Source organism: Microtus pennsylvanicus, chromosome 5 (assembly GCF_037038515.1).
Source record: "Microtus pennsylvanicus isolate mMicPen1 chromosome 5, mMicPen1.hap1, whole genome shotgun sequence".
NCBI classification, from domain to species: domain Eukaryota; kingdom Metazoa; phylum Chordata; class Mammalia; order Rodentia; family Cricetidae; genus Microtus; species Microtus pennsylvanicus.
In genome coordinates, this window is record NC_134583.1 from 67,712,191 (window position 1) to 67,739,747 (window position 27,557).

General features: G+C 49.8%; 3 protein-coding genes across 7 annotated transcripts; 1 reads left to right on the forward strand and 2 right to left on the reverse strand.

Moving 5' to 3' along the window:
• Positions 1-1,168: 1,168 nt before the first annotated feature.
• Positions 1,169-17,686, reverse strand: Cln3 (CLN3 lysosomal/endosomal transmembrane protein, battenin). 5 transcript variants are annotated; one of them, XM_075972225.1, is made up of 18 exons: positions 17,475-17,686; positions 16,906-17,383; positions 16,006-16,313; positions 15,693-15,875; positions 15,464-15,542; positions 14,484-14,580; positions 13,734-13,805; positions 13,256-13,335; positions 13,066-13,151; positions 12,361-12,433; positions 12,133-12,276; positions 10,190-10,302; positions 7,587-7,633; positions 7,443-7,511; positions 7,300-7,355; positions 7,092-7,185; positions 1,584-1,724; positions 1,169-1,499 (listed from the first exon to the last, which is right to left on the reverse strand). In XM_075972225.1, the coding sequence occupies exons 4-18, from the start codon at positions 15,736-15,738 to the stop codon at positions 1,380-1,382; spliced, it is 1,317 nt and encodes a 438-aa protein (XP_075828340.1). In that variant the 5' UTR covers positions 15,739-15,875; positions 16,006-16,313; positions 16,906-17,383; positions 17,475-17,686; the 3' UTR covers positions 1,169-1,379. The 5 variants fall into 5 exon arrangements, with proteins under 5 accessions (XP_075828340.1, XP_075828343.1, XP_075828345.1 ...); XM_075972228.1 differs by lacking the exon at positions 16,906-17,383; XM_075972230.1 differs by having other exon boundaries at positions 15,693-15,793; positions 16,006-17,383.
• Positions 17,649-23,031, forward strand: Apobr (apolipoprotein B receptor). Its single transcript, XM_075972224.1, has 4 exons — positions 17,649-17,794; positions 18,091-20,583; positions 20,669-20,931; positions 21,016-23,031. Exons 1-4 carry the CDS (start codon positions 17,738-17,740, stop codon positions 21,083-21,085), a joined length of 2,883 nt encoding a protein of 960 aa, XP_075828339.1. The 5' UTR covers positions 17,649-17,737; the 3' UTR covers positions 21,086-23,031.
• On the reverse strand, positions 21,819-27,403 carry Il27 (interleukin 27). Its single transcript, XM_075972231.1, has 5 exons — positions 27,344-27,403; positions 25,582-25,742; positions 25,395-25,493; positions 24,015-24,173; positions 21,819-22,277 (listed from the first exon to the last, which is right to left on the reverse strand). Exons 1-5 carry the CDS (start codon positions 27,372-27,374, stop codon positions 22,035-22,037), a joined length of 693 nt encoding a protein of 230 aa, XP_075828346.1. The 5' UTR covers positions 27,375-27,403; the 3' UTR covers positions 21,819-22,034.
• Between the last annotated feature and the right edge of the window lie 154 nt (positions 27,404-27,557).

Genomic DNA, 27,557 nt, shown 5'->3' on the forward strand with positions numbered 1-27,557 from the left:
TGTAAGAGCTAGAGGGACAAGCCTAAGCTAAGGCTGTGCTTTTATAATTAAGTAAGTCTCTGTGTCATTATTAATGAGCTGGCAGCCATCCCCCCCACAAAATCCAACTACATATAGAGGAGACTTGAATAGCCAAACATAGGGTCTGAGAAAGCTAAGAAAAGTTCTGGACAAAGAGCTGGATGTGGATTCCTAATCTTGCAGTCTCTCAGGCAGGCCAGAGCTCGGAGTGCACAGAGAGACACGGCTCCTAGTCGTTGCCTATAGGCTGGAGACAGCTGCCAACACCAGTTTTCCTTGTTACCAAAATCTAAAAAGAAACTCACAAAAGAGATGTAAAGTGCGTAGGGCTGAGAGACATAAAAGCTTAAGTGGTTTGTCTAAGAAAATGTTTTTAAGTTTAAAAAGATATTTTTCAGGAGCCGGGCGGTGGTGGCGCACGCCTTTAATCCCAGCACTCGGGAGGCAGAGGCAGGCGGATCTGTGAGTTTGAGACCAGCCTGGTCTACAAGAGCTAGTTCCAGGACAGGCTCCAAAACCACAGAGAAACCCTGTCTCAAAAAACCAAAAAAAAAAAAAAAAGATATTTTTCAGTTAGTAATATAAGTTATGATAGAAAATGGTTTAGGAATAAAACTCTAGACTCACCAAGATAGGATAAATTGTGAAGTAATTTCTTTAAATATGCCAAATACAAATGGCCTGGACATGAATGTAATTCTGACCAGATAACTGTTCTTATTTTGTATGGTTTTACTGTGGTAGAGTTAAAACCTTCCCTTTCACTTAGACAAAAGGAGGGCGGTGTTGTGAATATTTGTGGACACTGTGAAGATGTGTCACTGTGATTGGCTGAATAAAGAGCTGAACGGCCAATAAGTAGGTGAGAATAGGCAGGATTTCGGGGGAAAGAGAGCATGCTGGGAAGAAGAAAGGCAGAGACACCAGGAAAACACACAACAAACTGGACATGCAGTACAGGGGGTCCACGCCACATGATAGAAGGTAGATTAGTAGAAGCAGGTCAACTGAGCCATAAGAGCTAGGTGGGAACAAGCCTAAGCTAAGGCCAAGTTTTCATAACTAATCATAAGTCTCTATGTCATTATTTGGGGACGGGGCGATACAAAGATAGTCCGACAGAAGGCTTGTTACACGACACAAAAGGTAAACTGATAAAATAAGCATTTATTAGAAGGGCATGAGGCTGAGGGAAAACTCCCAGAGACCAGCTCAGGGGTGGGAAACAATGGGGGCTCCTTGCTGAAGGGGGCAGGACTGTAGCTCTTCCCACTCCCCAGCCTGCTAGGAAGGGCTAGAGCAGAGCTCACAAGTGTGTCTCATCTGTCTGCAGGTCAGTGAGTCCCGAACAACCCATGTCAAGGGAGACGGCAGAGGAAGTCATGCAGAGGCAAGGCCAGGACCCCTGACATGGAGATTCCCAAGGTGTCAGAGATACAGGCAGCCTCCATGGCAAACTCTCGATGCTTGTCATTGGTCTAGGAGAGCAAAGAACAAGGCGTTAGGCTTCCACCCACAAGAATCTGGAGGCCACCCAAAGCCCTTACCCAGCCAGCACAGACCTCTAGAGCAATGTTGTGGAAGGTGTTCACGTAGGCGGCCCCACCCAGGAATCCTTCATACAGAATGATGACGAAGATGAGGTAGATGTTGGGCAGGAAGCTCAAGCAAACATCAGCCAGTAGGAAGGCCAGGTTGAGGCACTGCGGACAGAGGCAAGGGGAGGCTTGAGACCGAGCCACAGCACAGCACTGAGATCGCAAGTCTCAAAGCTGGGGAAGGAAAAGAAGGGACTAACAGGTCTGGGTGGGATCCTAGTGCCCAGCCGGGCCTGCACGACCCTGAGATCTTGGTGGGCCCTCCCTTGCCCCATCCTCATCCCCATACAGCTTGTAGATTCCTCCCTTCCTTTGCTCCCATAACTCCTAGCCTAAAGTGCTCCTCAACAGTCCCTCACTAGTGATCTCTCAACTTGGAACTTGGATCATGGTCATTTCCACTGTGGTCAGTGATCATCTCATTTCCTCCTTGGCTTTTTTGTTTTGTTTTTCTTTCTGGCATGAACCATCACACCTAGACTCCCCCACACTGCTCTCCTCCCCACTGCCTGACCCCCGCCAGCAGATGGAAGTCAGGACCTTGTGCTTCACAGGCAAGTGCTCTACCAGTGTTATCTTCAGCTCCCCAGGGCTCCCCTGAACACCCCCATTCTCCCCTCATTACAGGATGGAGACCTCCCTGTCTGTCTCACTGCATCTAGTCAGGGACACCGCTAACCACCCACAATGTACAAGACGACAACACAACAAACTATCAGACTACGAAAATGGAGACTGGAAAGACGGCTCAGTGGTTACTAGAGCTTGCTGCTGTTGCAGAAGACCTGAGAGTGGTTCCCAGCACCTATGGGACTCAGGAATATCTGCAATCTCAATTCCAGAGGATCTGACACCCTTTCTGGCCTCCACAAGTGCCAGGCACACAGGTAGTTCATACACACACTCTCACACACGCATGCACATGCAAGCCAACGTTTATATAATAAATTAAAAAAAAAAAGAGGGTCGGTAATGTGGTAGAGCACACCATTAATCCCAACACTCCAGAGGCAGGCAAATCTGAGTTTGAGGCCAGCTTGATCTAAATAGTGTATATTCCAGGCCACTCAAGGATACATAGAGAGATCTGGTCTCTCTCTTTTTTGGGGGGTTTTTTGAGATGGGGTTTCTCTGTAGCTTTGGAGCCTGTCCTTGAACTAGTTCTTGTAGATCAGGCTGGTCTCGAACTCATAGAGATCTGCCTGCCTCTGCCTCCTGAGTGCTGGGATTAAACGCATGCACCACCACCGCATGGTGAGAGATCTGGTCTTAAAAAGTCAAAAAATTAGCCCGGTGGTGGTGGCTCACGCCTTTAATCCCCAGCACTTGGGAGGCAGAGGCAGACAGATCTCTGTGAGTTCGAGACCAGCCTGCAGCCTGGTCTACAAGAGCTAGTTCCAGAACAGGCTCCAAAGCCACAGAGAAACCGTGTCTCAGAAAACCAAAACAAACAAACAAAAAGTCAAAAAATTGTTAAGAGTCCTGGTGTTTGAGAAACCATAGTTTTCATGTTCTCATTTCAAGAAGCCTCCTTGATCCCCCACTTGAGGGTGCCAATCCCTCCTCTGTTCCAGGTTCACAGGGACACTGTATGCCCTCCCTCGAGTGTAGGTCACCACCTGGAGGCTCACAGGATCCACATACAAAGTCTTAACTGGGGATGTGTTAAGCAGGGACCAGGAAGGCCTCCTCATTCTGAAGCCATCACTACGTCATCTGGAAGGGCTCAGCGATCTGCATTAAGAACGCACTCCGTTGACAGAGATGCAAGGGGAGGAGCTGCAAACCTGCACCTGTGGCATGAGGCCTGGTGCTGTGGGTAATGGTATAGGGATCAGGGATAAGACAACTCCTCAGCCTGTAAGCTAATACATCCGGCGACTCTAGAATCTCCATGTGTAAATGCTGACAACTATTGACCTAGCCTTGGGCTAATATCACTGATCGGATTTATAGGAGGGTCAGAGGCCATTGAGCTTCAGAATATAATCTATACTTCTGTATTTCATCATAGAATTAAGTTTTCTTACATTAAAAAATTATTACATTTATTTGGTGTATACGTGCACTTATACACATGTATGGAAATCAGATATCAAACTCAGGTTGTTAGGCTTGGTGGCATCACTGAAACATGCACCCCACTCCCCACTTTCACTTTTGTTGTTGTTGTTTTGAGACAGAGTTTTGTGGTGTAGCTCTGGCTGTCATGGGACTTAGTTTGAAGACCAGGCTGGCCTTGAACTCACCAAGATCTGCCTGTCTCTGCTTCCCCAGTTCTGGGGTAAAGGCACGTACCACCACCTCCTGGCACACTTTTTTGATTTTGAGTGTACAAGTGTGTGTGTGTGTGTGTGTGTGTGTGTGTATGCCAGTGCACATGTGTGTAGAGATCATAGAATTTTCAGTAGTTGATCCTCTCCTTCCACCGTGTGGGACTTAGGGATTGCACTCAGGTAGTCAGGCTTGGTGGCAACAGGTACCCTTACATCTTTCTGGCCCACATCTTAATTTAAAAAATGATATTTTTAATTACACATATTTTTTGAGGGGTGGCACATGGCACCTGTGTGGAGGTAGACAGCAACTTCTGGGAGTCCCTTTTCTCCTTCCACCATGTGGATTCCAAGGATCAAACCTGGGTGGTTAGGCTTGGTGGTGAGTAAGCGCCTTTACCCACTGAGCCATCTCTTTAACCCCATGAATTGAGCTCCTCAATGTTAAGGGCAAAAGTATTTTCCTGTAATGCAGGGAACAAACCCCTTAACATTTGGAAACAGAAGGATTTTTTAGATGTTTTTAGCTCTTTGGAGTATTAGCATATACATAATGATAGATCTTGGGGATAGAGCCAAGTCTGAACGTGAAACTCATTTTTCATGTATACTCATACATGTGACCTGAAGGTAGTTACTACAGTATTCGTCGGCATTTCCCCATGAAATGAAGCTTTGTGGTGTCGTACGCATTAGTACATTCTGCATTTTGGGTTTCAGATGTTTACATTAGGGATGCTCAACCCATAGTCAGAGGTTTAAGTCCTTTTAGGGTTGGAGATCTCTAGATGAATGCTGGTGCATGAGGCTCCTCTTGGGAGACTGCTACAGAGAGCCATATTTACTAAGAACCACAGATATCTGTTTGTCAGAGCAGCTGAATTTGTTTCCAGCAATTATTCATGGATAAAAACACTCATCTGACCAAAAATGCCACTGATGTTATTCTAAGTAACCTAACCTACCGTGAAAGAAGCATGCGTTTGCTCCCAGGTGCAAGCAGTATGTCTCTGTCTGATTTGAAAATATGTCTCTTTGCATAAAGTGTTGACAAATAATCATGAAACACATTTCGACCGATTAAAATGTGGTAAAAGCCAGGCATGCGGGACTATACCTGAAATCCTAGCACTCTGGAAACAGAAGTAGGAGGATCATCAAGTTCAAGATCAGCCTGGGCAATACAGTGAGACCCTGCCTTAAAAACATGGGGCCAGGCGGTGGTAGTGCACACCTTTAAACCCAGCACTTGGGAGGCAGAAGCAGGTGGATCTCTGTGAGTTTGAGGCCAGCCTGGCCTACAGAGCTAATTCCAGGACAGGCTCCAAATTGACGGAAAAACCCTGTCTTTAAAAAAAAAAAAAGGGAGCTTGGTGAGAAGGCGTGGTGGTTAAGAACACTCTGGATGTGGGTTCAGTTCCCAGCACCTACACGGCAGCACACAACCATCTGTAACTCTAGTTTCCCAGGATCTCATGCCCTCGTCTGGCTTTTGTGGATACTGAAGCATGTGGTGCATAGACATACAAGCAGGCAGATAAATAAAAAACACCCATACACATACAAACTCAAAATAAGCAAAACCGACAAACTCAAAACAAAACAAAAAAACCCCACTAAGGCTGGGGTGGGGAGTAGGGAACGTGGGAAGATGGCTCAGCAAGTAAAGACATTTGCTGTGCAGGTCTGACAACCTAAATTTGAGCTCCCAAAACCCAGAAGGAGAGACAAAAAAAGGTGTTTTCTGGCTTCCACATCCAGGCAAGTGTGTGCACACCCCTGTGGGCAGATACACATACCATATATTATACATACAATAAAAATACATACATATGATTTTATTAAAAAATAAATCAGGGGGCTGGAGAAGTGGCTCAGAGGTTAAGAGCACTGACTGCTCTTCCAGAGATCCTGAGTTCAATTCCCAGCAACCACAACCACCTGTAATGAAATCTGGTGCCCTCTTCTGGCCTGCAGGCATACATGCAGGCAGAGCACTGTCTACATAATAAATAAATAAATCTTAAAAAATAAAAAATAAAAAAAATAAATCAGCCAAGTGGCACATACTTTTAAAGCCAGCCCCAGTAATCTGGAGGCAGAGGCAGACAGATCTCTGAGTTCTAGGCCAGTCTGATCTACGGAATGAAGTCCCCAGCGCCAGAACTGTTACTTAGAGAAACCCTGTCTTGAAAAACAAACAAACACACGAAAAACAAAACAAACCAAAAAATTTGCCTCCAAATAAAATGCTTGGGCTGATGAGATGGCTCACTGGATAAAGGCCCAAGCTTTTATCCATTGCTCCCAAGCTGATGACCTGAGTTAGATCCCTAGAACCCACATGTGGGAGAAGAGAACCAATCTGCAGGTTGCTCTCTGACCTCCATACACACTACTTGGCAAGCGCCTTCTCCCCCAATAAATAAGTAAAAATCTAATTATAATTTCTTTAAATTGTAAAAATAAATAAATAGAAAGTTTGAAGGTTTAATATGTACCTCAATAAGAGCACTGACCTAACATGCACAAGGCCCTAGGTTCAATCACAAGGACCATAAAAACAAGCGACAACAAGAGGCGAGGCATGACGGTACATGCCTTTAATGCCGGTATTTGTGAGGCAGATCTGGGAGCTCCAGGACAGCCTGGTCTACATACTGGATTCCAGGCCAACCAGAGCAACACAGTGAGATCCTGTCTCAAAAACAAAGAAAAAAAAAACCTAAAAAATAAAACAAACAACAACAATGAAACCAAAATAAACCAAAACAATATCTTATTCTTCCATTTGCCCCTCAATGTGGTTGTACAAAACCATGAGAAATAGTTGTTGCCCACAGCTATTAAACATTTTAGTCTCTGCAGTACTAAGATGGAACCCACAGCCTTACACAGGCTAGGCAAACACTCTGTCACTGGGTTACATATCCTGACCCACCACATCTGATTTCTCAATGGGGAAACTGAGGCTCATTAGAGGTTCAAAGACCTGCTCTGAGTCACACAGCTATTCAGTACAGAAACTGGTATTTGCCCACAAGTATGGCCGGCTTCTGATGCCACCACACCTTTTCTATGGAACCCTGCCTGCGTTTACTGCCGTACTTAGGAATGCTAGCGTACATTAAGATCTTCTGAGTGAGGGATGCTGGGAGTCGAGGTGAGAGTGGAAGAGAGGGCAGGGGCTCAGTACCTGCAGCAGGGCTAGGACCCAGGTGAACCGGATTCGGCAACAGTTCAGAGAAGAACGGGAGACAAAGACGCCAGCCTGGTAGAGCATCTGGTACCTGAGGTGGGGGCAGGGAGGATGAGGTCGCTCCTCTGGTCCTATGGGGTTAACTCCAGGTCCCCAATACAGAGGGATCCTCCTAGCCCACGGCCCACCTGCCAACTTCTCTCACCATCGGTACTGCTCAGCGTGACTCAGGGATGTGTTCCGGAAATACAGGAGCTCAAACTGCAGCAGAGACCAGACAAGTGGGGATTTGTGGAGCCTCAGCCCTATTTCTCCTCCCGCGCCCCCTTCCCAGCAGCCCTCACTCACAAGACCCTGGTTGATGAAATACTCGGCAAAGTAAACCAGCACCAAGGGGGTGATATATCGCAAGAGGCCCTGGAAGAGTGGGAGAAGTAAGCGGGAAGCAGAGACAGAGGCTCCTCACGGCGTACCCACAGCCACCGTCCAAACCTTGAACACTGTCCACCGCTCCTGGAACGAGAGGTCCCAGCTGGAACCTAGAGAGCAGGGAGAAAGGGGGAAGAAGTTGAACGAAGAATACCTAGCTGGGCACCATCATGCGGCGAGCAACCAGACACCAGAGCAGTGCGTTCGTATTAAATGGGGCTTGGATGCATACTTAGTAGCGGCTAAAATGATAGATTTCATAACTTGTACACATGTATACACACACACACACTAAACTTTTTTTTAAAAAAGCAGCAAGACTGTAGATCAGTGTACAGCTTCCCTCTGCTCACCCCATCCCAGACTCTGGTTCTGCTTTCTGTCTCTAAAACAGACTCTTTTTCTACCACAAGGCCTCAGTCAGAGATGTTTCCTGAGCCCGGAACATCTTCACCTACACATTCACAAGGTTGACTCCTGGACAGACAAGTTTCAGTCCAAAACTGTCCTTTAAAGAGCCTTCTGGGGCTGATGAGATGGCTCACACGGATGAGGGTATGTGCTGTCAGGCTTGACTGGGTGGAGTTCAATTCCCAGAACCTCTGACCTCCACATTTGAGCACATGCCCTTTCCCCAGCTCACCCTCCCACTCCCAGTAAATAAACGGTCTGTTGTTTTTAAAAGCTCTCTTGGGGGCTGGAGAGATGGTTCAGTGGTTAAGAGTTCTGGCTGCTCTTTCAGAGGACCCAGGTTCAATTCCCAGCACCCACATGACAGCTCACAACTGTCTGTAACTCTGGTTCCAAAGGATCCAACACCCTCAAATAGACATAACATGGGCAAAACATCAGTGCACATAAAATAAAAATAAACAAAACATTAAATAAAGAAAAGGTTCCTCAGAGATGTAAGGATTGCTAGGAGGTTAAGAGCACTTGCTGTTGGACAGTTCTAAGATGGTTATTTTTACTTTTATACTTTTTTTTTCTAAAAAAAAAGAGTCTCGGGCTGGAGAGATGGCTCAGTGGTTAAGAGCATTTCCTGCCCTTCCAAAGGTCCTGAGTTCAATTCCCAGCAACCACATGGTGGCTCACAACCACCTGTAATGAGATCTGGTGCCCTCTTCTGGCCTGCAGAGATACACACAGACAGAATATTGTATACATAATAAATAAATAATTTTTTTTTTTAAAAAAGAGTCTCTTGCAGGGTGGTGGTAGCACACACCTTTAATCCCAGCACTCAGGAGGCAGAGGCAGGCAGATCTTTAAATTTGACGTCAGCTCTGGTTTACAGAGCAAGTGCCAGGACATCCAGGGCACACAGAGAAACCCTGTCTTGAAACAAAGAGCACTTGCTGCTCCATCATGAGGACCAGAATTAGAATCCCAGCCCCACATCAGGTGGTTCACAACTGCCTGCAACTGCAGCTCCAAGGGATCTGACATCCTCTTCTGGTCTCTGAGGGCACTCAACACGTTCATAGTGTAAATTCACAAAAACCACTTACACATAAATAAAGATAAAAATAAATCTTAGCCAGGTGCGTATGATGGCACACACCTTTAGTACTAGCATCTGGGAAACAGAGGCTGGTGGATCTTGTGAATTTGAGGCCATTCTGTTCTACAGAGTGAGTTCCAGCTCAGCAAGGGCCATACAAAGAGATTGTTTTTGCTTTTTTTTTTTGGATAGGGTTTCTCTGTGTAGTCCTGGCTGTCCTGGAACTTGCTCTGTAGACCAGAGCTGACTTCAAACTCAGAGATCCACCCACCTGCCTCCCAAGTGCTGAGATTATAGGCACGTGCCACCACTGCCCTGTGAGAGACTCTGTAAAAAACACACACACACATACACACACACGGCTGGAAAGATGGCTCAGAGGTTAAGAGCACTGACTGCTCTTCCAGAGGTTCTGAGTTCAATTCCCAAGAGCCACATGGTGGCTCACAACGAGATCTGGTGCCATCTTCTGGCATGTGGGCATACATGCAGGCAGAACACTGTATACATAATAAATAAATAGAACCTTCTGTAAAGCACAGCCCTTAATCCCCCCTGGTAATTTTTTTTTTTCCAAGACAGGGGGTCTCTGTAGCTTTGGAGCCTGGAACTTGTTCTGTAGACCAGGCTGGCCTCAAACTCACAGAGATCTGCCTGCTTCTGCCTTCCCAGTGCTGGGATTAAAGGCGTGCACCACCACTGCCCGCTCCCCCTGGTCTTCTTAACTATCATTTTCTGGTTTTGTTTATTTTTTTCTTTTGCAGGTGTGTATTTTGTCTTTTTTCTTTCTTTCTTTTCCTTTTTTTTTTTTAAACTTTGAGTCAGGGTCCTATTGTGTAGCCCTGGCTGGTCTGGAACTCCTATGTAGATAAGGGTGGCCTTTAAATCATAGAGATCTGCATGTGTCTGCCTCCAGGGGTCAGGATTAAAGGTATGCACCACCACTCTGGGCCTGATCGTTGTTCTCCGGTCTGTGAACATGTCCTCATTTCATCTTGAACACCATGGTCTCAGCAACTGGAATGCCTGGCATGTGGTCAGTAAGTACACATGATTGCTATAACCCAAAGCTGCTCATGCAGCCTGTCCCTCTCAACAGTGGACACAGTTGAGACCAAAACCCCAGGGGGACAGTGACCCTGGGAGGGCCTTTGTCTCCTACCTGGATTTGACTCTGGGGTCTCAGCGCCTATGAGTGGCTGCCGGGCAGCAGTCTCTGCCTCGTCTTCCCCTCCAGGGTCCTGGGCTTCAGGAGATGTGAGCAACAAGAAGTAGCTGGGATGGAACAGAAAAGCAATAGTCACTGAGCTCTTGTTCTGACAAGAGCCCCAGGGGTCCTGCAGGCCACACCTTTTTGGGGACCCCTATACATCTGTATGTATCTAAAGATGGGGAGCTCAGACTCTCAGGTATCCAATCCTGTGCTGTGGGAGCCTCAAATGCATCCTTTCGTTTTGTGGGTTTTTTTTTTTTTCTTGGTTTTTCGAGACAGGGTTTCTCTGTAGCTTTGGAGCCTGTCCTGAACTAACTAGCTCTTGTAGACCAGGCTGGTCTCGAACCCACAGAGATCCGCTTGTCTTTGCCTCCCGAGTGCTGGGATTAAAGGCGTGCGCCACCACCACCCCGCCAAATGCATCCTTTTGGAGCCCAACTTTGGCTCTTTGTTTCTACCGGGGGGCCTCATATGACTGGGTTCACACCAGCAACTCAATTCCATTTCCTTGTTCTCATTAGCCAACAGCTGCTCTAGTACCACTTCTTAAATATCACCGAAATTCTTACTAAATGTGTTCCTTCACGTTTTAATACATGTCTCTACTGCACTCTGGTTCCTCTCACCCCACCCTCCCTGTCTTCTTCCCGCACCTCACAGATTGTATGACCATGGGCTTTTATGTCTTCAGTTAGTTTTTCTGAGACAGAGTCTCACTATCTGGTCCTGGATGGCCTGGGGCTTGATATGTTTACCAGGCTGGCCTTAAGCTCACAGAGATCGGCCTGCCTCTGCTGCCTGAGTGCTGGGACTAAAGGCATTTGCCATCAGATCCAATTATCTATATTTAGTTTTTGAGCCAGGGTCTCCAACATGTGATCCCTCTGCTCCAGTCGCCCAAGTGCCGGGATTAGAGACTGTCACACTACACACATCCTGACTTCTTTTTTGCCATGCCCTTCTAACAGGCTTCCAGACCTTAGCATGACTGACTCCATGACGGAGGTGCCATTCAGGCTATAAAACTCAGCATGCAGACAGCACCACCTGCCAAAACTAAAACAATGACCTAATCCATCAAAGTCCCTAGTTCTGGGGAAGTCTCTAAATGTACTACCCTCAATTTTTAGCTTCTGTACTTCTGTTTCTGGGTAACTGTTCTTGTGAACTGAAGTATGTCAACCCAGACCATGTTTTTTTGTGCTTAAAAGTTCACCCTGAGAAAGGCTCGGTGCTGCACTGGGATCCTGCACACCCAGAGTAGTTGTCAGCTGACTAACAAATACTTTTTACTGACTTAAGACCATGTTTGAGCAGTCTTCTCTGGTGAATACCCCACAACAGTCCTAAGCTATAGATGAAATTACAGCTTTAACTGGCTAGGTAATGTTTTCTTTCTTTTTTTGCTGGGGGGTGTGTGAGGGGGGGAGACAGGGTCTCACTATATAATTCTGGCTGTCCTGGGACTCATTATGCAGTCCAGGCTGGTCTTAAACTCACAGAGATCCCCCTCCCTTTGCCTCCTGACTGCTGGGTTTAAAGGCGTGCGCCAACACTCCTGGTTTAATGTTTTCCCTACACACAGATCCACACAGAATAAACACTGAGCGCGCTCAGCCCTAGTCCAGTTTCAGAGCCCCACTGTGCTGATGCTTCACGGCACCACTGACACAAAATGGCAACCACTGTGACGCGACAGAGACAACTGGGGGTCAGGAATGAAGTTGTCCAGAGCCACCCAGCTAATACATGCCCACTCTGGTACTTAAATTGAGGGCTGTCGAGAGCCCAGAATCCACATGCCCTCAGAAAGCTGAGCAGATCTCAAGACTGGAACGGGATCAAGTTTCTCCTCCCCCACAGTTTTGTCCTTTGGGCCCAAGGACACTCACCTGGCCAGCAGCAGAATGGGAATCCCCAACATAGAAAGCAGGGTGTGTTGCGGGGAAAGGCCAGCCTGCGTGAGTCCCAGGTACGACAGCGATCCAAGGAGCCCTGCACCCCCAGTCCCCGAGGACCACCAGGAGATCACAGCACTGAGGAGAACACAGGAGCACTTAGGAAGATGGAAGCCAGCAGGGGGCATCCCTCTCCTCTTCCTTCCTGACCAGCCTGCTTACCTGGGGTAGAAGGCGGTAAGTGAGAGGAAGGTGACCTCTCCTAGACCTGAGGAGATGCTGGCCAAAACCACTCCTGGGAGGATGAAAAGCATATGGTGGCCTTTAACGGAAAGGAACAGTCCCCTGCAGCACTTGATTATAGCCTCACCTCCATCCGCTCAGCGAGCTAAAAGCAGACGTCACTGAACAGACTGGACAGGGTAGGGTCTCATCTGAAAGAACCACACCCTCTTCCACGTGTCTTCTCTGAGACTGTACCCCATCCTCATCCTCCCATTTATTCAGCTCTGCTCAGCCCAGTCTGTACTGGTCCACCCATCTCTTCCTCTAACACCTCCAAATTGTTCCTAGAGCACACTCTGATTGGGGAGCTCTAGCAGGTTTGTTTTTTAGACAAGGTTTCAGTATGTAGTCCAGGCTGGTCGGGAACTTGCTGTGTAGATCAGCCTGGCCCGGCACTCTCCTTGTTTTTTTTTGAAATAGCATTTTGCTGTGCAGCTTAGGGTAGCCTTGAACTCATTATGTGGTCCAGACGCAATCACAATCCTCCTGTCTCTCAAGTGTGTGTGTCCCAGACGAACACCACTAGCAGTCTCTTGGGGTTACAGACATATCCTTTTACTCTGGGAAGCTGGGGAGACTACCTCAGCAGCGGACTGTGGAGGCTTCTCCAGGCCCATCCACCTCACAAAACAGCATACTCACCACACAGGCTTAACCCCACTGAGTGAGAAAAGGCAACCAGGATAAAGCTTCCAGCAGAACAAACTCCGCTGACGAGGACCCGGGGACTGAGAAGAGGTGGAGAGAAACTCAGAAGGCTGCCTCTATTTGAGACTAGCCAGACTCCTGCTACCTCCCGTCTCTGCCTTCCTCCTGCCACCCTGACCCAGACCTGTAGGGCAGCAAATGAAGGCCAAGAGGAGCCAGGAGTTTGATGATGAGGGTGGGAAGGATGTCTGCCAGGAGCACTGCCTGAAAAGGGAGAACAAAGTAAGAGCTGAGACCCTCCCAGAGGTAACCTTCCCAAACCAGCAGTAGAGCCAGCCGAGGAGACCTCTGCAAGGTCAGGCTCTAGAGTTAGACAGACCAGTGTTTAGTTTCAGCTTTCCCAGAGTTGCGCTTCTCCAATGGGTGTAAAGGCATTTATTTAAACGCTCTGAGCTTCAGTTTCCTCATCCCAAAAGGGGAAGCGTGCAGTGCCTCGTGCACGAAGCCACCTTGAGGGTTGGTTACCTGAGCTATTTACCACTCACAGAAAGGGCCCCCAGTCACTGGCAGTCTTGATCATTGGAATACTGACAGTCCTAACTGGGTGCAGAGGGGACGAGGGTGCAGAGGCACGGATCATGGGGCCTTGTGTGGGTACTCACAGCTGTGGAGATGGAGTTGCAATCAAATCGAGACGAGCTATTGTGAGGTAGGGGTGTTGGGCCTGGCTCCACCTATGAGAGAGAAGAAAGTCTTTCCTATAAGGAGGTAAGAGGTTAAACAAGGCCCAGTCCCAGCTCTGCCCTAACTTGACAGATGGCTTTGGGTAGGCATGGACTTCCTGGAGCCTTAGTTTTTCGACGTGCACCGTGAAGGAGAGTGTTGATAAGCAGTTCAAACTATTGGCCCAGAGGACAACGATGACCCCCCTAAGATGGATATAACATATTTAAGAGCATTCATATAGCAATCTGGGTTTCTGGAAAAAATCTCACCTTGGACCAAATTCCCTATTGGACCTGCAAAGTAGAAGCTGTTCTTAGGGCAAATGTTTTCTAGATCAAGGGGACAAGAAGTTCTGCACCTGGGATGATTTTACTGCTAGCAACATTTGTAACATCTGGAGACATTCTTGGCTGTCACTTTTGGTTGTACAATAGTCACCCAGCCCCAAATGTCAACAGGACCCAGATGACAAAGCACCCTATAGAACAAAGTCTCATGCAGCCAGTTAGTTGAGTTCACCAACCTGGTACCTGTTGCTCTCCAGCATCCCTCTGGCCCTGTGTATGGGAGACTAGGGACTTTAACTCCCTTGGTCCACCCGTGGCTACTTCATGAGTTTTTCAGGGGACCTCTGGCCCTGGATGAGTCCTCAGTAGTCCCGTGGTGGTGAAGAGGGGCTCACTTACGTGGCTCTGGTTCCCAGACGCCTGCTCTTGCTTAAGGATGTCATGAGCAGCGCTCAGCATCACAACGTATGAGAAATTGTTGCAAAGACCCAGGATCCTAGAACGAGGAGAGAGCTTCACTTCCTGGCTTTCTGTCGACCTATAGCCCTTAAAGATCTTTCCCTTCAAACACCAACTTCAGTAACAGTGTCGGGGTTAGAAATAAGAGGCTTTGATATTGGACCAGCTCATGGCCAAGAGTCAAGGCCTCTCCCAGGAAGCTACCCTGACCACTCTTTCTTCTATGCTGGCACTAAGATTCCATTCTGGGGGGCATTTCTCATCCACATATATACTGTGGTACAACAGAAATACCCAAGGCTTGAAACCCCAGTCAGTTGCTTCCTACTTCTGGGGCCTTCGTATATTCTTATGCAAAATGGAGGCAAGTTCTCATCTGACCTTAAAGAGAACTGGAGGAATCAAAATAATACCAGGGCTCCTTTTGATCTGTAAAGTAATAGTTCTTATTTTCGCCTTCCAGAGCTCAGGGTTAGGCAAAAGCAAAGGGACTGTGGACAGAGCTCCCTTGTATAGCACTCTGTGAGCACCCGGAAGGCCCTGCGCTGCAAATAAAAACAATGGGGAGCTGGGCATGGTACTACAGGCCTGTGATCCCAGCACCTGGAAGGCAAAGGCAGGAGGATTAGAAATTCAAGGCAAGCCTCCACTGCCCATAGAGTTTAAAGCCCGCTTCCATTAGAAAAAAAAAAGTTGCAACTGAATTCGTGAGAGAAAAGCGTTTAAGAACGTTACAGATGGTAGAAGCTCTGATCAATAGGTGACGGTGGTAATTTAATGGGATTTGGAAAGCTCACAGGTAGCCATGGGTAAACAAGTTGTGACTCAGTATTTGTAGATTCAGTTGCTTTTTGCGGCTTGATTCTCACCCCTTTTCTTCCCGTCGCACCTGACCTTTGCACAACACTCAGACCACTTACCAGAAACCCACCGCATTCTTCCACTGGGCCCTCTGACCATTCACCGGAGGGGCGTGGGGCTCTGAGTTCGTCTCCTGCCCTGGGAGGAAGAGAAGGCATGACCCACCACTCACGGAGACCCCGCGTATTTTATGTATTCTGTTGCGGCGGTCAGGCCAGTTTCCGAGCTCCTCAGAAGCCTCGTGGGGCAGAGGTGGTCACTCTCAAGACAACCGACAAGAGTACTCACTCTCGGAATCCTCAAGGCGCCTCCACGAGCCCGCAGAGCTTTCCATAGCATCGAGTTCGAGTCCCCCAAAGGGCCCAGAGTCAGCGTGTGTTCGGGGTTGGCTTCAAGAGAACAGATAAAAGTCTGGGACAGATGGGTGCGCAGGATCAACACCAGGCGGTCAGCCCCGGGTCCGGCTGTCTGCTACACAGGACCGTCCGTAAACAGATCCCCCCAGATCCCCGGAACTCCATCTCAGGTCCAACCACGCCCCACCCTTCGGACCCCGCCCCCAGCCCCTCTTAAAGCAAAGCCTCCGCCCCCGGACCTGTACCTTTAAGAGCAGCTGAGCTCTCTGCAAGGTAGAGTAGCAGGTTGGAGGGTCACGTGTCAAAACCAGCGCCTCTCCCATCACGTGCTTAGAAGGTTCCCCTACTTCCGGGTCCTGTTTTTCGCCTTTGGCCTTCCCAAACTTCGGCGAGTGAGAAAAGGAGAGTTCAAGAGAAGCACTGGTTTGAACTGGAACGGTGGTGGGAGCCACAAGTAGAGTCGTGAAAAGCGGCACTCTAGTCGCCGACCAAATCTGCCAGTACTAGTCATGGTGCAGGAGGCTTCAGCTTCTTTCCTGCTGCCCTCACTTGCCTGAAACAAATATGGCTACTTTCTTACTCCGGTACCAAGACCCACCCAACTCTCCAAGGACTAGTTCTGCTTCGGAGCAAAGGCGACCAGCCTCAAGTCCTTCTTATCTGTTGTTCTTACAGACTGTTGTAAAGACCTAAAAAGTAAGCAACTGGGAGGTAGGTCAGAGTAGATTACCTAGAAAGTTAAAAGATAGCAGCCACCAAACAGGTTTTCATGAATTGCCTATGGCAACATTCAAGGAGTTAAGAAATGCCCTTTCCCATATTATTCTAGAACCAACAAATATCACGAAAGTAGTCCAACCCCTGATTTTACAGATGAGAAAACCGAGGTCTCCTTTCCCCAATGTTAATCCTGCGTTAGACCTATAGGTGACTTTAGAGACCCGTTTAAAAAAAAAAAGAAGAAAGAAAGAAAGAAAGAAAGAAAAGAAAAAAAGAGAGCAGAGGTGCTGAGTTCACTGAGCAAGAATTTTTCCTGTTCTGTGATGTCAGTCAGTTGTCCTCTTTGGAAATTAGGAAAACGGGGCTGGGAGGGCAGTTGGAATATGTCACCTCACATAGCCCCAAATAAGGAGTCCTTCCCTTACCTTCCTCTCGGTGGTAGGGCAGCATCTTGACCACTCTTCATCAAGCCCATTCCTCTGTGGGAATGGCTTCTAGCAGCTTGTGCCCATTTCTACCAGTTCTTTTCAACCGGTAGATCATTAAGATTGCTGTTTGAAATATGCCCTCCTGTTGTGTTCTTCCTAGCTCACTCAACCAATGAGACAAGGATCCTGCTCCCCATGCAGGGCCCTAGAGATACCGCAGCCTCTGTTCTTAATGAATTCACAGAAAGCTGCATGACACATGACCACAGTACAATAGCCACAGGTGAGGACATGGGTACTGGAAACACCAATCTAGGCCCTTCATCCCCTCAGAAGTGTCAGTGGCATGGAAGTGGGAAGCCAGAACTTCCACTGGCCTCGTTCTCCGTCCTACTGCTTCTCCTCAGACAAATCAGGAACCACAAACCCGAGCTTCCTCTCACTGAAGGCTGTGGCTTGGAGGAGACGGAACTGGCTGAGGTGTGAATAGAAGACCTGAGTCACTCAGGCTGCGCTTGCCACATGCCCCCTCCCCCATGCCCAAATCTGCCGTGTCCGGTTCCCACCTTTCCTTTCTGGCCTGATCCTCTGCCCTGTAGCTCCAGATGTGTCCCTGAGCCTGAGACACCTGGACACTGTACAGCCGTCTCCCTGCCTGTCGTGAAGTCATCCATGAGCTTGGGGGAGGTGCTCGGGGCCTGGGGTGGAGAGACGTCAGGGACAGGCAGGGGAAGAGGAAGTGTCTTGGGTGCTGGGGAGGACTGGCTTGCACTCGTGGGTGGGGACGGATGGTCATTGTGAGCTTTCTGGACAGACAGAGACGGACAGGATGGATTTTCTCCGGCTTCACCTCCCTGGGCTACATCAGGCCTTGAGGGGAACACTGGTGAGAGGGGCAGAGAGATACCAGAGGCTTCCAGCCACTCCCTGTAGTCTCACCTTTCCCCCTCCCTTAGAGCCTCTCCTCAGGTGTGGGGTCCTTTCCTACAGTCAGCCAGACTTCCTGGGTTTCAATCTCCCGCTCCCACGAGAGCATGCATATACTTCAGACTAGGCCCTATCTTGGTCCTTACGCAGGTTTCCAATCCCAGATTTCTTACCTGGACTTTTTTTGGTGTAATGCCTCTAGGGAAAGGGCTAGATTTCCCCTGAATGTCTTCACTCTGCTCTCTTCTCTTCTAGGATTCCTTCAGCGCTTTTGTGTCCTATCTCATAGGAGATACAGTTCCCACGGTGGAGAGGGAGAGGCAGGCAGCTGAGGAACTGGGGGAAGTGGCTGCAGGGAAGCCGGGGCAGTTTATACAGGAGGAAGCCCAGGAGGCGCTGGAGGGATTTAGAAGTGACCAGAGTCAGAGGGTAGCAGCACCTAGAGAGATCATCAGATGCCAAGAAGGAAGTTTAGCTGGTGAACAGGCATGGGGGTGGAGAGCAGACAGCTCCCCAAGGCCCCGAGCAGAAAAGCAGGACACTGGGTCCAGGAAGGCAGCTGAGGGTGCCAGGGGCCAGGAGCCAAATGCTCCGCTGAAGCCTGAGGCAGGGTCTGGGACTCAGAGAGACAGAAACAGTAAGAGAGCCCAGGAGATCTGGGAGCACGGTGAGCAGGAAGTGAATAGTGGGGAGCCGCTGAGAACCTGTGAACAGAAAGAAGAGGAGGAGGTGGTCAGAGCAGCAGAGCCCGGAATGGCCAGGGGTGTGGAGTTGTCACAACCAGCCTGGCACAGGGAGCCTGAGGGGAATGCTGGTCCTGACGGGCAGAATGTAACAGAGGATAGCAAAGAGACAGACTGGGTGGCCAAGGAGGTAGTCACAGAAACTAAGGGGTTTGAGGCCAAAGGGGCTGATGAGGAAGAAGAGAGGATAGTCCTGGTGAGGGATGGCCAAAGTGCAGGGGCACAGGGAGCACAACACCCAGGGGCAGAATCTGAGGCCATGCTGGATAGAAAGGCCTGGACAGTCTCAGGCAGGGAGGACGCTGATGACTTAGGCATTAGGGAAGCAGACTATGGGCTAGACTCAGAAGACAGCATTCCAGAAGCTACTGGGAGAGTCTGGGTCCTAGAAGAGGCTTGCCAGGGAGAGCAGCAAGGTGAGATGGGTGAGAAGAGAGAGGCTGAAGCTAGAGATGAGCCCCAGACCCTGGAGACTGAGAGGACTGAAGAGATAGTAGAGAAGGAGACTGTGGGAGACCAGGAGATGCAGGGCAGCTTTGAGGGCGAGGAAAGGCAAGACTTAGCCAGTGCTGATAGGAGGGTGAGTCTGGAAGAGGAGATGCAGGTAGAAGAGTTCCCCGAGGAGGAAAGGGGCTATGGGACCACAGAGGCTGTGCTAGCCCTGGACAAGGAGGCTAAATGTGAGCCTGACTTGGAAGACTCTCCAGAAGCCAGGCCTGAGGAGTTGTTTATGGCAGAGGAGAGTGAGGCCACTCAGATGAGACTAGAGGTATTGAGAGCAAAGGTCACTGAAGGACAGGACCCTGAGCTGCTGAGAGGTTTCCAGACCTTGACTGAACACCTTGAGGAAGGACAGCAGGGTCAGGAAGAGACCAGGAGAGCTCCAGACCTGAGCCCAGAGGGGGCGCTGAGCTTGGAGGACTGTCTCAGGCCTGTGGGATTTGTAGATCCTGAGCTAAAAGCTCAGGAAAACCAGGGAAGGGATGTGGACAATAGAAACACTCAGGATGTAAAAGTACATGCTGAAGAAGAAGAGGAGGAGGAGGAAGAGATTGCAACAGGACAGGCAGTGGAGGGCGAGGTTGAAAGAGGCCAGGAGTCCCAACAGCCAGAGGTTCCAGGGTGGGGAGCAGAGGCAGAACTGACCTCCATAGCAGTGGACCAGGAGCTGGAGGGAAGCCAAGGAGCAGAGGCAGCGATAGGCCAGTCAGTGGAAGAATTCAAGCCCACGGAAAGCAAGACTGGTGAGGGGGAGGCTGCCGTGCCTTGGGAGACAAACAGAATGTGTAGGAAGAGGAGCCTGGAGGAGGTGGCCCTGAGCCTGCAGGACAGTGAAGATATGCAGGCCAGTTCTTCAGAGGCTGAGATTAGCATGGGTATCAGGACTGTGGGAGCTGAGGAAGGGCCGGAATGGGAAGCTGGGGTGAGTCAAGAGAGGGAATTTGGGAGAGCTCAGCATTCCAAGGGCAGAGGGGAGACCGGGGGAGGCATGGAGCTGGAAGAGGCTACAGAGACGCAAAGTGGGCAGGAAGTTGCCTCGGAGAGCTCAGTAGAGGAGAAGGCACCTAGTTATGATATCCAAGAAATTGGTGGGACTGGAGAGAGAGAGCAGGCAGATATGGGGACATCTGTAATGGCAGAAGGAATGACAGGAATAGATGGCGTGACTTTAGGCTCTCAGGCAGAGAAAGCTGAGGGGTCTATAACCATCATGGAAACTGAGGGGCGCCTAGGAGATCAGATGTCCTTAGAAGAAGAAGCTGGAGGAGGGCTATCAAGAGAGTGGGAGGCCCACAACTCTGAGAGAGAGACACAAGAGCTGCATGATGTGGAGGATGCCGAGAGAGAAGCACAGAGGACAGAGATCCAGGAGAATGATCCAGAACCCTCAGACCAAGAGAGGCATCAGACACACCAAATCCCCACACTAACTGTGCCTGGCTTCTCTGAATCGGGTGGGGCCACAGCAAGTGCCCCAGGGGATGCTCACAGCAGCTGGAATGAGGTGAGGGCTCCAGCAGGACCCTGAGAGGGACAAGCAGAAGTTGGAAGTCAGCTCTCCACAGTCCTCTGTGTCCCCTACCCTGCAGGCCCTGCTCCCTGGAACCCTCCTGGACGTCTCTGTCCCACGGAGTCGTGTGCTTCTCTCTCGAAGTTCCTCACGGCGGCGCTCAAGGCCCTCGCTGCGCAGAATTTCCGCTCCTGAGCCGCAGTATGACCCTCCCAGTCCCCAACCACAGGAGGAGCTGTTCCCTGAGCCATCGCCTCTTCAGCCAGAGGAAACTTCAGAACTAAGTGCCACAAGGCCTGTAGACACTCCGGTGCCAGCCAGGAGAAAAATGCTGGGACCTGGGTAGGCACGGGGCACTACACTTGGGATGGTGAGGAGGCTGTGGGCACCTGGGATCCTGTTCCCATGGGTCTGTTCCTTCTACAGGTTCGGCTTCGCCCATCCTGGCATGATGCAGGAGCTGCAAGCCCGACTGAGCCGGCCAAAGCCACAGTGACAGGGCCTAGAGCCCTTGTGAGACAAGCCTCCTAAGGGAGGGTCAGGACGCTCTGCTGGACTCTGGTTACCCTCGACTCCCTCAGCTACTGAAACATATCTTTGTACCTCTGTGGGCCTCAGCTGAACCAGACGTTTATGAAGACCTTGAATCTAAGGAGTCTGATCCTACAGTGTAAGCTGGTGGAGCACCGGTCCCACTGGCATCTATCATGGGTCCCTCCCTGGTCACATTTCCCATCTGTCTTGACTACTCAGGAGATTACAAGGAAGACAGGATTAGGGAGACCTCCTTCCCTAAGTCTTCCCTGTATGATCACCCCCACCCAACTACCCATCATGCTAAAGCCCCCCAGAGAGCTGTGTAAGATAACACACCTCTGGGGTGGAAGTCAGCCCGAAGGAAAGAACTTCAAGGGCCTGGAGTTCAAAGGTCATGAGCAGCAGACCAGCTGCTTTTGAGTTTCCAAAATGATAGCTCAGCATCACAACTCTGCAGGTTGCTATGGTAACCTCCAGGCCAGAGTTGGGGTACATTGTGGAAACTTTAAGAATATAGAAGTAGAGAAAGGTTCTGGGCAGGTAGAAGCTTTGGACTCTCCCCAAGCTGTCCTGCTCTTTGGGTGTCCGACACTCCTGTGAAGACATGGAGGCTCAAAGTGGGCCAGAAGGCTTTATTAGGCACCAGGCACGGTGGCCTAACTCAAGAATGAGACAATAAATAAACCATCATTTCCTAAAAATAAATAAATATCCAAGAAATAAATATCTGGTGAGGACTGTTGGACATTTAAGTTATTGGGTCAGGGCTGGGGACTAGTGAAGCCCTGCCTGGTCTAAGGCAAATGGGCTAGAGGCTGTCCTATACTGTTGGCCAGCCTCCAGCCTTAGCGTCTTAACGGGTGTGGGAAGGGAGCCGAAAGTCACTCCATAGGGCCGGAAGCTAGGTGTTAGGAATCCAAAGCCGGGCCTGTGTGCTGGGGCATGGTCAACAGCAGCAGGTCCCGAACAGCCCGAGAGAGGACAAGCTCCAGGGAGTGTAGGAGCTGGTAGGTATAGAGCAGCTGGGGCCAGGACACTTGGAATGACACCTGGTTGGGGCCATCCAGAGCCCCTAGGAGCAGCTCCTTCCCTTCTTCCTCTTCCTCTTTGTCTTCCTCCTCCTCAGAGCAGTTAAAGCCTGCAGCCAGCACCTGTGAGGAAAGGCCCGCGGATCACACAGCGCCGCATGAAGAACCTGGGAGTCTTCATTCCTTCTGTTGCCCATCACCTCCTCATGACATTCATGACCACGGCCATGATTGTTCTGGACAGCCTCTACCCCAGACCTCGGGTGTCAGCATCTCACATCTTATTGGAGTCTGTTTCCTTTTCCTTTAAGATTATCTGTCTGTCTGTCTATCTATCTATCATCTATCTATCTATCTATCTATCTATCTATCTATCTATCTATCTATCTATCTGTGTATGTGCGTGTACCTGAGTGTATGTATGTACAATACATGTGTGCAGTGCTTGAGAAGATGAAAAGAGACATCAGGTCCCCTGGGACTGAAGGACTGAAGTTCAAGATGGTTGTAAGTCACCATGAGGATGCTGGGACTCAAACTAGGGTCCTTTCCAAGAGTAAACAGTGCTCTTAACTGCTGAGCTATCTCTCCAGTCCAAAAATTCTTTTTAATTTTTAATGGTTTACTTGTTCTTATCTTACGTGTATGAGCGTTTTGCCTGCATGTATGTATGTGCACGGCCTGCAAGACTGGTGTTCTTGGAGGCCAGAAGAGGGTGCTGGATGTCCTGACACTGGGGTTATGGATCTTAGTGAGCATTTATCCTCTGCAAGAGCAGCAAGAGCTCTTAACTGCCGTGTTCTCTCCAGCTCTATATTTCTTGCATGCGTTTGTTTCTACAGAATCTTCCTATGTAACTCCAGATCACAATCCTGCTGCCTCAACCTGCCAAGTGTTTGGGACTACAGGAATGCATCACCACACTTGGCTTAATAGATTAAAAAAACAAAAACAAAAACAACTTTTACATTTATTTTATGTGTATGGATGTTTTCCCTACATGTAGGTCTGTGCACCACCTGTGTGCCAGGTCCCAAGGAGGTGAGAAAGGGCATCAGATCCCCTGAGCTGATGCTTGTGAGCTGCCATGTAAGTACTGAGAATTGGACCCAAGTCCTCTGGAAGAGCGGCCAGTGCTGTTAACCACTGAGCCATCTCTCCAGCCCCCTTACCTATTATTATTATTATTTATTTATTTGGTTTTTCGAGACAGGGTTTCTCTGTGGTTTTGGAGCCTGTCCTGGAACTAGCTCTTGTAGACCAGGCTGGTCTCGAACTCACAGAGATCCGCCTGCCTCTGCCTCCCAAGTGCTGGGATTAAAGGCGTGTGCCACCACCGCCCGTTACCTATTATTTTTTAATTAAAAAAAATGGCCATAGTAGAGCAAGGCATTACGGACAGGGTGGGATTGATCCCCTGGGTCACCCTGGGGGTCAAGCTCAGGAAATCCCTCTCTGCTCTTAAGGAATTTTTCAGGGTCAGCAGGTGTGACATAACTACTTCCCGCTCTTGCTTGCATTTTCTATTCTCCTTTTACTAAGGTAAAATTTCTATTGCCCTCTGACATGTCTAGGAGAATCTGAGTGATGTCAGAATCGGAGGGAGAAGAGAACAGATACTGGGCCTGATGATGGCAGAGTCTGTCCTGGTGACCCTGGGTTCTTTCCTTGGAATCCAGTCCCCAAGAGCAGGCAGAGACTTTGGGGCAGAGCCAGGCTTTGATGCCGCTATTTACTCACAGGCCCTGAAGGTCTCACTAGGCTTCCACAACCTGATTCACAGGGGTCTTTCAAAAGGGAGCCAGTGAGTTCATTTGGCTTTTAGATCCCTGGGGGTCAAGGGTGTAGTGGCCACACTACCTGGAAGCGGAAGTGCCTGTGCAGGTCTCGGAGATCCAGCCTCATGGCCCACAGCTGCACCCTCTCTGAGCTGGTCCAGGTCGCCTGGCTCCCCAGTGCTCCCAGCAGGGCAGGGAAGGGCCTGAGTGTGGTGGAGAGGAAGCAGAGCCTCTCTGGGTCCTATTAAAGGGAAGGGGGATGGTCAAGAGACACCTGCAGAACCCCAAACCCAGCCTCATCTTCATGTGGGTCTCCTTTTCATGCCAGCTTTCATTTCATTCTCAATTTACTCTTTAAAAATGTATTATGTCCGCCGTGGTGGCGCACGCGTTTAATCTCACTCAGGAGGCAGAGGCCGGTAGATAGATCTCCGTGAGTTTGAGGTGAGCCTGGTTTACATACTGAGTTCTAGGATAGCCAGAGCAAATAGTGAGAACTTATCTCAAAAAACCCAAAGAACTCATTACACTGTGTTTGTTTATAGCACGTGCGTATGTGTATGTGTGCGCATGCCTGTGGAGGTCACAGGACAACTTGCTGGGATTGGTTGTCTTCTGCCATGTAGGTCCCAGGGACTGAACTCAGGTCGTTAGGCTTGACAGCAAGCACCTTTGTCTATTGAGCCATCTCGCTGCCTCCTTGAATTTATTCTTGTGTTCCCTCACCATTGCTGTGAGCTCTATCCCATCCCCTCCTTAGCCCATACTCTGGTCTCAACTCAGCCCATCTCCCTCCATCCACAGTCTCATTCCACTCCTTCTGTTGCCACCCTGTCCAACCTGTCAATCACATCCTGATTCCAACATCTCTACCTCTTTCTGCCTCATTCCCACTCCTAACCCAGTTCCCTCTGCAGACTCAGATTCCTTGTTTGCCCCTTCCACCCATTTTGCCCGTCCCTAGCCTAAATTTTCACCATGATTTCTACAGCAGTCTTCTCATCTCTGACCTGACCCCACTCCCATCCCAGTCACTAGCCCACTTCTTTCCTCCACCCCCAATCCACTGCACTCCCAGCCCCACCTCCTCCCCTACTCAGAGTCAGTCTCACCATCTTCCTTTCCCATTTTCAAATTCCAGCATGCTTCATCTCCCTCCTTGTTTCTCTCTCTCTCTCTCTCTCTCTCTCTCTCTCTCTCTCTCTCTCTCTCTCTCTCTCTGTTTCTGCTTCTGTCTGTCTTTCTCTCTCTCGCTCCTTCTCTCCCCCCTCTCAAATTGAAGTCTCTGCTTCCTAAGTACTGGGGTTACAGATGTGTGCCACTATCCACTATCCTTTCAGCTTCTCTTCTATATACAGAGAGGCATATTAACCACACAAACTTGTAGATCCATGTTCACTTAAACCCTTGTCTGTGTACCAGGCTCTACTGCCAGTTTCCCCACTCCCTGCCCTTCACTCACAGAGAGGTGACGCCATGCCTGGAAGGTCAGGGAAACATTGGGGAGATGATGTCCCAGGGGCAGGAGGTCCAGGTTCACTCCTGGCAACCGAGATTCAGCCTGAAGGGTAAGTTCTGTTAGTGGGGCCCAGTGGGACTTAGGGGTGTCCCCACCCACCTCCAGACCTGACTGCATTAAGGAGACTCACAAAGTTGTGGACATAGCTCTGAACCTCAGAGAGCAGCTTCCTGGCAAGGTGCAGGCTGGCTGTGAATTCCCTGCGTAACTCCTGCAGGCTCAGGGGGCCTGTTGGGAACCCCCAGGCACCAGCTTGCACCAGAAGCAAGGGTAGCAGCAGCAGGCTGAGCCCTGGAGAGAGGAGAAAGGGCTCAAGATAAAAAAGAGAGCAAGATAAAGGCCTGAGAACCCCAGAGAAGAGAACCAGTCTATACAGCACTGAGTCTCTTTCCCTGGCATCTTCAAGCTGTCCCCTTAGAACCACCATTTGGACCATAGAAGCTGCCCTGTGTCATCTCTGCACAAGTGTCACTGTTGTAAGGAGACAAAGGTGGGACCTGGACACATACACCACCCCCACTGATTCCCTTGGCCAGTTTTCTGCATAACTGCATGCATGTAGCCTGGTCCTTAGTATTGTCTCCATTTTGCAGTGGAGACGGATCTTGAGACCGGGAAAAGCAACTAGCCGGAACCAGACAGTGAGAGGAACCGGGAGGCAGGGCTGGATTCCAGATCCGTCCAAACACAGCCCAGCATGCTTTCCCCAGGGAACTCAGATGAAGTAGTCTCCTGTCCCAGAAGTGGGGACTCTGCTCTGCTAAGGATTCTTTGGACTCTCCTAGGCAGCTCTGATGCTTTGAACTAACCTAGGGCTATGGAAGAGACCTGGCAAAGCCAGGGGCTCTATTCTAGGGACTCAGATGGAAGGGCCACAGTGCACTGGAGCCCTTCTGGGGTAAATCAGCAGCATGGCACTGATGGGAGGGAGGAGGCTATCCTAGTCCTTCCTCGAGCAGGTCACTTGTTATCTCTGTGTCCCAGGCTCCCAAGAAGGGAGCAGGACAGTGGAGTGGAAGAGGGCAGTCTTCAAAGGTTTCTCTCTCAATCGGGAGTTACACAGTTCCTCTCGAAACCCCAAATTTGTCACCACTCCCGCTCTTCTCCATTCCTCTTCTCTGTCTATTCATAATCTCTAACCCACCTCTGAGTGCCCTTGGAAGAAGTTAATGGGCTTTCAGAAGTAGGCAGTGCTTGAGATCTCTGGCATTCAGGCTTCTCGGCTTGGGAACTTTCTGACTCTCTAGCATCTTGGAGACTAAAGCAAAGCAGAATTCTTCCTCGCTCTAGGATGGGGATAGAACATGTACCCTTGGGCCCTAGTAAAGATTACACCCCAGACTAACCTGTGCTAACTCATACCCTCTTTAAGTTCTGGACACGCCAAGATCCCTTTTGTAGTGAAGCCTGCCCTCATCCTCCGGCTCTCCTGATCCTACCCAGTCCTGCCACTTGTCCTCCTACAGTTCTGTTCCTAGTTCCTTGGTTACCAGCTGCAGACTGGGCAACCTCTAAGCTTCAGAGGGGCTGCCCACTTGGTCCCAGGCATCGCTCGTTCCAGCCCCCTCCCCATGCTGTTCCTCTGACAGTCCTCAGTTTTCAGCCCTGTCTCCATTTGTCTATAGAGTCCTACTCCTAGCCACATCGCTTATCCAGTCTTTCTTACACATCCCAGACAAACTGTCCTAACACTTGCCCAGTCTGGGCAAGTCTATAATCCCACTGTTCCAGCCCCTGCCCTCTTACACCAGTCTTGCTGTATGGCCAGCCAGCCATGCCCATGAGCTGGGCCAAGGTGCTGCCCCTCAGCCCTCTGCCCCTGCCCTACCTGTCCAGCTCTCCCAGGCTCTCCTTCAAACCTCCCATCCCTCTGCCCAGTCCCAGCAACTCACGCCAGCCAAGGCCTCCGGTCACCTGGCCCATGTCAGGGCCCAGCCTCTGAGTGCAGCCATCTCCTGGGTAGGGGGGTCTTATACTGGGGGTTGCGCCCAGTTTCACTTTCTGTCCTGCTTGTACTTTCAGCTTTGTGCTCACCAAGTCTTCCCTTCTAAAATGGGGAAATGTAATTTCCCTTCCCAGAGGGGGAAGCAGGGGGGTGGCGGGAAG

What these genes read in the sequence shown, in the direction of transcription:
- Cln3 (XM_075972228.1), bottom strand. Translation starts at nt 15,738, where the DNA reads ATGGAAAGCTCTGCGGGCTCGTGGAGGCGCCTTGAGGATTCCGAGA. An exon ending in CTTCATTTGCTGCCCTACAG is followed by an intron (nt 13,152 to 13,255) that starts GTCTGGGTCAGG and finishes ACCTCTTCTCAG; the next exon opens with TCCCCGGGTCCTCGTCAGCG. An exon ending in ATTTCATCAACCAGGGTCTT is followed by an intron (nt 7,356 to 7,442) that starts GTGAGTGAGGGC and finishes TCTCTGCTGCAG; the next exon opens with TTTGAGCTCCTGTATTTCCG.
- Apobr (XM_075972224.1), top strand. Translation starts at nt 17,738, where the DNA reads ATGGATTTTCTCCGGCTTCACCTCCCTGGGCTACATCAGGCCTTGAGG. An exon ending in CTCACAGCAGCTGGAATGAG is followed by an intron (nt 20,584 to 20,668) that starts GTGAGGGCTCCA and finishes CCTACCCTGCAG; the next exon opens with GCCCTGCTCCCTGGAACCCT. An exon ending in AGAAAAATGCTGGGACCTGG is followed by an intron (nt 20,932 to 21,015) that starts GTAGGCACGGGG and finishes TTCCTTCTACAG; the next exon opens with GTTCGGCTTCGCCCATCCTG.
- Il27 (XM_075972231.1), bottom strand. Translation starts at nt 27,374, where the DNA reads ATGGGCCAGGTGACCGGAGGCCTTGGCTGGC. An exon ending in GACCGGAGGCCTTGGCTGGC is followed by an intron (nt 25,743 to 27,343) that starts GTGAGTTGCTGG and finishes TCCTCTCTCCAG; the next exon opens with GGCTCAGCCTGCTGCTGCTA. An exon ending in AGGCATGGCGTCACCTCTCT is followed by an intron (nt 24,174 to 25,394) that starts GTGAGTGAAGGG and finishes TCCCTTTAATAG; the next exon opens with GACCCAGAGAGGCTCTGCTT.